This window comes from Ctenopharyngodon idella, chromosome 16 (genome assembly GCF_019924925.1).
Source record: "Ctenopharyngodon idella isolate HZGC_01 chromosome 16, HZGC01, whole genome shotgun sequence".
NCBI lineage: Eukaryota > Metazoa > Chordata > Actinopteri > Cypriniformes > Xenocyprididae > Ctenopharyngodon > Ctenopharyngodon idella.
The window spans coordinates 21,978,410-21,989,850 of NC_067235.1; the positions used below are offsets into that span (position 1 = coordinate 21,978,410).

The following is an 11,441-nucleotide window of genomic DNA, read 5'->3' on the forward strand; positions in this document are numbered from 1 at the left end:
ATTATGTAAATTACTGCTTATTTAATTGTCGATTTACTACACTTCATTAAGGGAAATTAACCTAGAACTGCTTGATTAGGTAATGGACACTAATTAGGCTTAATTGTAGTACCTTAATGAGGTAGGGGTGTCATTTCTACTGCAAAGTTATTATTTGAAATAGGCTTTTTATTTTCATCAAAACTTGAGCATCCATATTTGAGGCTTTTTTTTTTAAACATATTTCCCTTAGTTAAAGTCAACATGAAATCAAAATGGACCCTGTTTACTTTCTTAAAAATAAGTTCCTGGTCTTAATGTGAACAATTAATCGCTACATATAATTCCAAACAAGAATAGTTTAGTCAAAATATAATGTCTTGCTCTTTCTCTAAAACAACTTTCCTTTCCACTGATGTCATGAAGGCCATACCAGCTATTGGATAATATTAACCAATTAGCTATTTAGGCATTGTTTTAGCAAACCTTTAATAGGTCTGGCTTCATTCTGATATATAACACTTTTCTCCATCCAAGTCCCACCAACATCCATAAAATCTGACAACAATAGCATAGAAAATTGCACTTCTTAAGCCAAAATCACATGCATACAATTGTAATAATACACTGTATTCCAGCCTGGTCCAGCTAATGTGTGTCCTAGAGTAAATAAAAAGACTTTCTCCCTTACGTGTTCTCCCATTCATGTATGAGTGGACCATCTCTGACTTATAAATTCTCACAAGTTTAACTTGGAAATATGTCACATTACAGAAGTTGAAAATAGCAATTCCCACATAAGGTGTCTTTAGACAGGCTAAGCTATAAGGTGGCTCTGTGCCTGCTTCAAATTGTGTGAAGACGCGATGTCACATAAAAAAGATCATGTCTGTCGTTGTCGTGATAAAGCATATATATATATATATATTAATTAATTTCATTTTTCTGTATTCATTATATTATTTAAAAAATAATTTCATAACATTATTTTGTAAATGCATTTATCCTGCCTCTGTGCAGCATTAAACATTTAAATGCACCTTTTTGTGGAATATAAGCCACTTTAGAGGCAGCTTCTCTATTGCCTTTGCATTGTAAAATGGTATTAGACTAAAAGAGCTTTCCCAAATCTGTAGTTTCTTGTAAGACTGCAATGTAGTGACCAGTCAAGCGGTCTCTCTCTCTCTCTCTCTCCCACACACACACACACACACACACATACACAATCCATCTCCCTCAGTCTCTCTCTCCTGCAGTTTTTTCTTCCCTTTCGAATAGACCTCTGTCCCGGCTCCCATTGTGTTGTAACCATAGTAACCAACCTTGCAGAAGTGCGCGTGCGTTATCATGTCTGCCGTCTGACTGTAAGCACTCCATCTACTGTTTGAAGCACAAGAGGCTTAGAGTCTGGCTGCAGAGGTACTTTGCATTGATTTACTGTTGCAGGTGTGTAACAGGGAGCGGTGTTCATTTAGGCCTACTGGTTGGAGTTTGTTACAGTACATCATCACACCATTGCCATTCAGTAAACAACCTGTAAACCTGTGACAGAAAGGAACACATGTAGTCCAAATTAAAAAACATAAATCGTTAATATTAGGCATGTTCATACATTTTCATAAATCTGTAGCAACTGTTGGTTGCAATGTTGTAGTTTGATAGACTAAAATATGTTCATGTTCAAAATATGATTTAATACATCTATACCCTACAATTAGTCTATAATTTAGTAATTGGTCTATAAGTGTAATGTAGTAAATAATATATATATATAGTTATGTACTGTAAAATTAAGCATTATGCCTATCACATACCTAAGCCAGGAAATTCAGAAAAGCAAGTTCTGTGTGTGATACTGCTTTAGTGCAACAGTTTAATAAACAAAAAAATATTAACTTATAGGCCCTATTTGCAACACAATATTGCCAGTTAATTTGTCTATTTTTGCTCCACCAAAGCAGTTGCATAATCAACTGCAATGCCAAGCAACATACAGTAGTGGTCTCAATGTTTCATTCCTGAATGAATCAGTGATATGATCCAATCAGATCAGTTAATGATTCAATGATTCATTTATAAAGACAGTCACTTTTCGCCATTTACAGGTGTAGTTTACACAATTTTTCTCATTAGGAGAGATGCAGCAGCATGTGTGTATTATGGTTTCAGGATCAAGCAGAGCACGTATGTTGGGTTTTCGTGTTTTGTGGGGACTTTCCATAGACATAATGATTTTTATACTGTACAAACTGTATATTCTATCCTCTAACCCACCCATCACAACAAACTTTCTGCATTTTTTTACATTTAAAAAAACAACAACTTTGTAATAAGCTGTTTTCCTCATGGGGAACAGAAAAAATGGACATTTTATCCCCATAACTTAGGGTTTACCAGGACCACACAGACACAGACACAGACACACTAGTTAAAGGTACACTGTGTAACTTTTTTGGACCTCTAGTGGTTAAAAACAAAACTGCATGCATTTTGCATAAGAACATTGTTTTGGTTGTGCTACGGCTGTGACTATGCGGATGAATATGACCCTTTAACAATAGAGAATGCTTTATACAATGAACTCTGTTTGAGAGCATTTATATGGCAATTTATCTGTTCAATAAAATACCTTACTCACCTGTTGAGTAATAAAGACGCCATCTCTGCATCACTTTTACAGCATTTCCAATCCCTCAGTTCTTGCCATCTCTAAAAAGCCAAGCCAATGTTTATTCTAATTTTAGCTGTGTTGCATTCTGTTTTTGCCATCAGACTCTCCTCTGTTCAGCCTTTTTTTAAAAACAGATGATTCCCTGGAGGTTCCAGATTTAGCGTGCTCCATTTCAAGTTTTCGCGCTAGTTGTGACAACTAACCCATGCCACTGCCACAGCATACATGCGTAAAAGTAGCCGGAGCAACTTTTCTCTGTTTACAGATATGCTGAGACATGCATGGGTGAGTGACAAATGTATGCAATTTCCTATGAAAACCATCCCGACAGGTCTAAAATATAAACACTTATAAAAGGCTTACCATAGTGGATCAGGGTAAGACAAAAACACATTTTGAAAGGATTGATGATATATCGACTATTTAAATTTTTGTTAATTTTAAGCAAAAAAAGTTACATAGTGTACCTTTAAATGTTCTCCTCAATTACTTTATGTCCTGGACAGTAGTGTTTCAGTAGTCTTTTTATAGTCATCTTTCTTGTATCTGTCCCAGAGCTGATCATACTGACCTTCAGCAGCAGGTTCTCAAGAGCTTTCTGCAAAAGAGGTATCCAAAAATAGCTCACAAAAGTAGAAAATTGGGGAATGATAAGAAAAAGCAATAAACCTGCTTAAATAGATCTGGAGAAATATTTAAACATTGGCTTGAATCATCAGTAGGCTACATAATGCCTAAGATCTGTGTCATGAAAGCAAACTACATCAGCTCATCCTCACTGAAGGCATGACAAACATTTGATTTTCCCAGTGTATGTTTTTCCCAGTGTGTATTTTTACTACAGCATATCCTTTACAACCATAATGACAAGACACACATATTTTATGTAAATGTATGTAGAAATGTTTAAATATGTATATGTACAGTTTTTTCATATATATATGAATATACACTGCCCGGCCAAAAAAAAAAGAAAAAAAGTCACTGTTTAGATTTTAATAGGCAAATACTTAAGAATCTATGAATGGATCATTATTACAGTGATTATTATGTTTCTAGCATGTTTTATGCTTGGCAACAATTCTTTTAACCCTAATTGATAGAGTGTGTAGCTTTTCATTTCTTAAACAACAATGTAGGAAGACACATCATGGCCATATTCCAGGATGACAATGTCAAGATTCACCAGGGTTAAAACTGTGAAAGAATGGTTCAGAGACCATGAAGAATCATTTTCACACAAGAATTGGCACCTCCGAGTCCAGACTTTAATTTCATTGAAAGTCTTTGGGATGTGCTGGAGTAGACTTTACAAAGTGCTCACCTCTTGCATTGTCAATACAAGATCTTGACCAAAAATTGATGCACCTCTTGATGGAAATAACGTCACTTCAACATCATTTTTTGGTCAAGATCATGTATTGACAATGCAAGAGGTGAGCACTCTGTAAAGTCTATTCCAGCACATCCCAAAAACTTACACTGAGGTTAAGGTCAGTGCCAATTCATGTGTGAAAATGATTCTTCATGCTCCCTCCCATATATATATATGGTCACACTTTAGATTAGGGTCCAATTCCCACTATTAACTACGACTTTTGCCTCAATAAACTCCTATTTACTGCTAATTAATAGTTAGTAAGGTAGTTGTTAAGTTTAGGTATTGGGTAGAATTAAGGGATGTTAGAATACAGTCATGCAGAATAAGTCATTAATATGTGCTTTATAAGTACTAATAAACAGCCAATATCCTAGTAATATGTATGCTAATAAGAAACTAGTCAATAGTAACCTATATATATATATATATATATATATATATATATATATATTATATATATATATACACATACATGCATACATACATACATACATACAGCATAGCCTTTACAACCATAACACGCATATTTTAGGTAAAAGTATCTATCACGTATCACAAATATATCATCATATAGTTTCCCCCCCTCATTTTTGGACCCTGTATATTCTTGTCAGATACATTCTCATGTAAACTCTAGTGCAAATACCATGTAGCTACAATTACCTGAGCTTGTTGCTAAGCAAACCAAATCAAGCAGAACCTTGACAGCCAATGAAAACTCCAATTGAAGTCAAATGGATATACTGATGGGTTAGGCTGAAAAGAACAGGTAGACATAGGATTAAGTTCTGGTTTCTATTTTAATACATTTTAAAATATCATTTATTTCTGTGATGGCAAAGCAGAATTTTCAGCAGCCATTACTCCAGTCTTCAGTGTCACACAGTCCATCAGAAATCATTCTAATATGCTGATTTGTTGCTCAGGAAACATTTATTATTATTATCAATGCTGAAAACAGTTGTGTTGCTTAATACTTTTGTGGAAACTGAAAAGAACAGCATGCTTTTAAAATAGCAAGCTTTTATAACATTATGGCCTGGTTTCACAGACAGGGCTTAGATTACGCCAGGATTATGCCTAAGTTCACTTAGGATTTATAAACGTGCCTTAAAAAGTTGCTTTCAGTTAAAACAGCTCAAACATGCATTTTAGTCTGGGACTAGGCTTAAACCTTGTCTGTGAAACTGGGGGTATAAATGGCTTTGTCACTATTGATCAATTTGCATCTTTGTTGAATAAAAGTGCATAATTCAAAAACTTTTTTGACACCTAAAAAAATAAAATAAAAGAACAACAGTGGGCTCACTAAATATTGCTGTCTATCGAGTCACTGATGCAACACAAGACGGCACAGTCAATGATGTAACAAGGTCTTTTTATTAGTTAATAAGTTTAATTAGTCAGCATTGAACAGTTAAACCCACAGATACCCTAGTGTCAACACAAACATATACGGACTTTACAGTGGATGTGTGCATGTGTGTGTGTGTGTGTATGTATGTATATGTGTAGTGTATCATTAAATATTTGGATATTGAAATATTGGAAGCATGAGAATTCATTTAAATACAAAGATGTCTGTGTGTATGTATATATATCACAAGGTTGAAGAGCTGTTTGAATTATGATGAATGCTGGTGTGTATGCTTTGGGAGTAGTAACATGGTATGAAGTACACAGGCCAGGCCAAATTCCACACAACAAAGATGCAGTCTAAAAACTTCAACCTGTGTTATGATACCTCATGCCAGCACATGTCCCTGTAAGGAGCTGACTACACATATTGAGACAGTTCAGATCTATCAAACATTTGACCCATCGGTTATAATTTTCTTCTCTATCCCTTCCTTCTCTCTTTTCACAGCATCAGCTAGACAACTCCCCCTGTAAAAAGAGGCACAGCATATTAAAAAATGAAGCCTGAATCTACAAAGTCGATCCAAATAGACAAGATTCATTCAGGCTTTGAAAGATTCATACCTCTCACCAGTCGTAGCGAGGACGGGAGTGAGGAGGATGGTGGCGTGGTGACTCGTGGCGGGGCGATGGAGAGGAGGAGGAGCTTGGAGGCGCTGTCAGGGCCAGCTGCTGTCCAACCCCTGCACTCCGGTCACGCCCGTAATCTAAACTACGGGCATTAGAGGGGCGGTACCGCCCCAACTCTCTCCTCCACTCTTCATCAAAGGCAGCTGCCTCACCTGAAAGAGAAAGAGTTTTACAATAGTGAATAGGACAAATTTTTCCACAAAGGTTCAAGATGAAATTTAAGCAGCTGCTGGCAGTTCATGGAGAAAAAGAGCAAAGAATAGAGAAAGAGGTATTCAACCCACTCTCTTCCAGGTTGAAGAAGTCCTGTCTTTCTTCACGGTCACCCGTGAGACGGTTCCTTGACCGTTCCATCACATGACCTCTCTCGCCAATGTGATGCCCTATAGACATTCGCTCCAGTCCGCTCTCACTGTCCCGCATCGTTTGACGCGTCTCTCTGATCTAAACAAACAAAAACACACAAAAACGACTAGGGGTGATTCAACAGTCGTGCCACTTCTGTGTGTGGTACTTCAGTGCAAAAACATCTTATTCGCAAACCATCTGCAATCTAGTTTAACCAGGCTGTCACTGACTTATGGATGGAAATCATTAGAGTAATCAGAATAATTTCATTGCTCAATTACTTAATGGTTTCATTAACAATTCAAAGGAAGAAATACCTGGAAAGCAAATGTGCATTTTTGTTGCCAAAAGCAAAAACAAAAAATATATGAACATTTTGCCATTATAAGAGTCAGAAGATTTAGGCTTTCATTTGTGTGTGTCAGTGCATGTAAAAAAGAACAGACTTATAAGAGTCATTTGCTCGAGAATCAGACTTCTCTGGTCATGCAGTATGTTTTTAATCAACTAAAAATAACCGCCTAAATAAAAGTCATTTGCTTTAGAACCGGACTTGATTGGTAGCTTTTTATGTATGTAAAGTATAAAAAATAACTGGCTCATGAGAGTCATTCGCTCGAGAATTGGATTTCAGTGCTCGTGCTGTTTTTTTTTTCATTCACTAAACCAACCCATAAGAGTCAGGCACTTCAGGATCGGACTTAAATGATTGCTTTGTATGTTTGTAATTCAGACACACACACACACACACAAAAGCTCATAAGAGTCATTCACTCGAGAATCGGACTCTCTCCCCTGTCAGTCTCCTACACTGTTGGCGTAGTGAATGCAGTGCAGCGCTTCCGTGTTTACGTCCGAACACCGGCTCAGTATTGGCCGACGCTGTACACGTGAGCAGCACAACGCATGCGTGTGATGCTGACGCAGGAGCCGGCCAATAATGAGTCTGCGTTCTGACGTAGAACACGGAAACGCTGCACTGCGTTCACTACGTCAACAGTGTAGGAAACTGACAGGGGAGAGAAGAAATTGTTGGATAAAGTCGTTATTTTTGTTTTGTTTAGTATTCTCGTCACTTCATAACATTAAGGTTGAACCACCGTAGTCACATGGACTATTTTAACGACGTCTTTACTACCTTTCTGGTCCTCAAAAGGTGCAATGATGTTGCTACCTATGTGTGGTTTAGGAACCCTCGGATTTCATCAAAAATATCTTAATTTGTGTTCCAAAGATGAACGAAGGTCTTACGGGTTTGGAACGACATGAGGGTGAGTAATTAATGACAGAATTTTCATTTTTGGGTGAACTCTTTAAGTTGCTCAAGCAAGTGGCAAAACATTTAAACAAACTTTTCTTGTGTTAAAATCACAAATATTTTAAATAAAACTTACAATCGACAAAAACGGCCAATTCTCATGCCTTTTCTTTTGCATTTAAATCTTCATACAAGAAATTTTGCGGGTCATAAAGAACTTTGTGCTTTTCCACCTCCATAAAGAGACGAGTGTCGTTGATTATGTCACCTTGTTTATCCAATCAGACACACAAATAATTGGATTTGGACTGACAGTGTGAATGTAGTCAGACTGAAATGGATATCCAGAAATGCAATCTGAATAGGATTTCGTAGCTCGAAACAGATTTGTAAAAATGCATTTCTTGTAATTTTTTGCCGTTCACACTTCCTAAATCTGATGCACAAAAATCGGATTTGGACTGACATTCTGAACAAGGCTTAAATGTGAGGTAAGGTGCAGTTTTCCTTGCTTTACCCTTGGCAAAAAGCCATGTGTTTGACTGTAAAACAGAGTAGTTTAATCATATGCATTTATGGTAAAATTACAAAGATTTCATGTCAATCCATGTTTATTTTTATGGGAACAATGCGCTGTCACTTTAATTCAGCACATGCAGCACAGAAAAAATAATCTGTGCAGAAACGATCGCTCCTGGAACGCATTGCCGGAGCGCATCTGTGTGCAGTGTAAATGCTTGAACCTGTTAACATGGGCACAGAAAAAAAAATATGCACCGCAAACAGAGTATGTGTAAATGCATAATGCGTGGAACCCTTTCACAGTATTTTAATCGGCTGTTTTGCCTGGATCCGTGGAAGAATGCACATGCGAGTATCGTTAAAAGAACCAAATGACAAAAAAAATAGAACCACTTCTAAATTAATTAGATTAGATTTCTAAATTTCACCTCTTTCACAAAAGTCAGCACTGTTAGCCTGGTGCAATTAACTCTGCATATATCCAGATACGTGCCAAGATATTCAAGATTGGGGTTTAAGAATCATTCATGGACAGGCCCCCCTCAATGTTTATAGCATAATATACTGTGTATATATAAAAAATGGTAACACTCTGCCGTGTGTCTGTGTGTCTCTTACACCCCCAGGAGCAGTGCGAAATTCACTGGTCTGCTGATAGACTTTGGGTGCTCCTGGATCTGTGGAGGAGTATGAGATGACTGTGGAGGAGGAGAAGGTCTGGCAGTTTGGAGAACCAGACATTCGTTCCTGAAGAAAAAGAGAAGTTATAAAAGTGTGATCTAAGATCAGTTGACCTCAATCATTTGTGCAATTGTATTCTCTCAAGTCAAAACATAAAGAATTCATGTAAATTTCAATTATTTTAATGTGAAATCAACAAAGTAGCTGCTTTAAAGTCACAGTCTGCACTTATTCCAGTTCAAAAGCTGCAAACGATAATACACCCCTGCAATCAACAAACGGAAGCCTTGTTCTTGTTATTGAAAACCACAGTGTTTCAATATTTCTGAATTGTGGCTGCCAGGCCACCATGAAACTCACCATGTTCTCCATCATCCCACTCATCATGCTGAACATATCCATGAAACCTCCACCCTGAGGAAAAACAAAACGCACTCACATAAAAATGATTTTTGATACTGCACCATTTCTGCCACTAATCAAGTTTGATAACTTCTTTGTACAGACAGACAAGATGTATTTGTTGCCATTAAAGCACAAGATGCATAAACTGTCACGGCAAAAGGGTGAACAAGGAACAGTGTCATACCATTCCCATCATGCCGAAGGGGGTCAAGGCTCCAGCTTGTGGCTATAAAGGGTGGAAGACAAAATATGGACACTTTAATTTTTTTAAACAAACCTAAAATCACCCATAATAACACCTAAAAGTACAACAGAGACAAACTGCAGAGATGCTGAATTTAGCATCAAACTGACAGTCCGCACATTAACAGTGTCTTTTTCACTTATAAATGTTCAAACAGGGCCTGTTTTTGTGGCTCTGATGGGTACCTGTATGCGTGTACGTGGATGCTGGATCTGAGGAGTGAGAGGAAACGGATCCATCCCAAATGACCCAAAGAGACTCCTCATCTGGTGCCTGTGTGCCGCGAACGGATCCCTGTCACAACATAACGTGCATATCATTTATAAATGTACATAAAATGTATTTGAAACCACAAATGGATTATTTTGTTATCCTCAAACACTCAAATATATGTTGTCATTTTAAAAGAACTAATACTCACATCATGTATGGGTTGTCATCCACATCATTCAAGTAGTGAAACATTTTGTTGGTCTTTCTTGGTTGGATGAACTTGCGCCAGTAAATAAACTTTGGTCTCTTGAATCAAAAGCCAACACAACAACAGCTCAGGGGCTCGTAATTGGTCAACCAATCATCAAGCTCCCTTTGCCAAATATGCAAAACACTCTCAATCGGAGAATTACACAATTTGGCCTGCACGCTATATTACCTAACCACAATGCAAACCATCAATTTACCGAGCGAGATGGATAAAACACCCTGGTATACTAAAGCAGTTCTGCAGAACATTTATACCAAGGCGAATACTATCGAATATTCCAGACAGGTGCTAATCCAAAACAGCCTGCAAGCTATTTCAGATTGTTAGCCTAGCATAATAACATGCGCGCTGAAATGAATTGTTTAAAACCACAACAAGATTCAGGGATGCAAGTCGAGGTAAATTTTGACAAGCTGAAGAGAAAAACAGCGGCACGCAGAGCAGACGGACCGACGGAAATAACCGCCGCAGATGAGCACAGGAAGACAGTATGACAAAGGAAACAAAACCTTGAAGATCTTGAGCAAATATCTTGCGTTTCTGAGAGATTCACGCGCTTTTCTCGGGGTGTATTACATCAGAACCGATGCCGTGACACGCGCTGTCACTAAAAAATAAACTCCATTGAGGAAGAGATGGCTTTGATAGGAAGATTACGTGCACTTAGTAAAGCAGGCACAAAAGCCAAACGTCAACAGAAAAGAGAGATGGGAGGGGGAGGAAGAGGAGGGGAACAGCCCTGTGCACATTCCGGTGAATAAAGATAAAAGTTTAAGCTCTGCTTTCAAAATTATTTTTTGTTATTTTATTTTTTTCCAGATGCTTCTATATTTTGGTAACCCATGGGTCATTTAAGAAATATCTTATTGATTTTAGAGCATTATTAATGTGATGCTTGGGCATAAGCTTTTATATACGTTGTATATATTTTTGAAAATGTGAGGAAATAACGAGAGAGTTGCATTAAAGACGTTAACTACGCTATACATTTTAATTTAGCTTTATTTTTGATTATTTATGTTTTTATTAATATTATTAGGATTTGATATTTCATTGTATTTTTTCTTTTATTTCATTGTGTGGGCATTTATTATGTGCAAAAAATTAGGGGGCTTCTATCGTGATACAATCCTTAAATTGCCTAGCCTTTGTTTTCTGTTCTTGTGGTCCGAAATTGAACGCAAAGAGCGTATTTCTTTAACACAAATTTATGTAGAATTTTTTTTATGTTTTTCAAGATTAAACATAAATAATAGCGCTAATTGCTTGTCTACCGCTAGATGGCAGTATACAGGACGCGATCAGAGAACCTCTCATCAACAGAAGGAAAGCCACCTCCACTCGTTTTCATTTTCGGTCACGTGATTGTCCATGTACGTCATTGACTGACGAGCCTGTTTCATTGTATTGTGTTTTAGA

The 11,441-nt window shown here is 37.3% G+C and overlaps 1 protein-coding gene across 1 annotated transcript; it reads right to left on the reverse strand.

The window, feature by feature from the left end:
• Positions 1 to 5,392: 5,392 nt before the first annotated feature.
• Positions 5,393 to 10,751, reverse strand: mlf2 (myeloid leukemia factor 2). Its single transcript, XM_051865217.1, has 8 exons — positions 9,960 to 10,751; positions 9,724 to 9,832; positions 9,479 to 9,520; positions 9,250 to 9,303; positions 8,827 to 8,955; positions 6,365 to 6,524; positions 6,015 to 6,232; positions 5,393 to 5,918 (listed from the first exon to the last, which is right to left on the reverse strand). The coding sequence occupies exons 1-7, from the start codon at positions 10,001 to 10,003 to the stop codon at positions 6,018 to 6,020; spliced, it is 753 nt and encodes a 250-aa protein (XP_051721177.1). The 5' UTR covers positions 10,004 to 10,751; the 3' UTR covers positions 5,393 to 5,918; positions 6,015 to 6,017.
• Between the last annotated feature and the right edge of the window lie 690 nt (positions 10,752 to 11,441).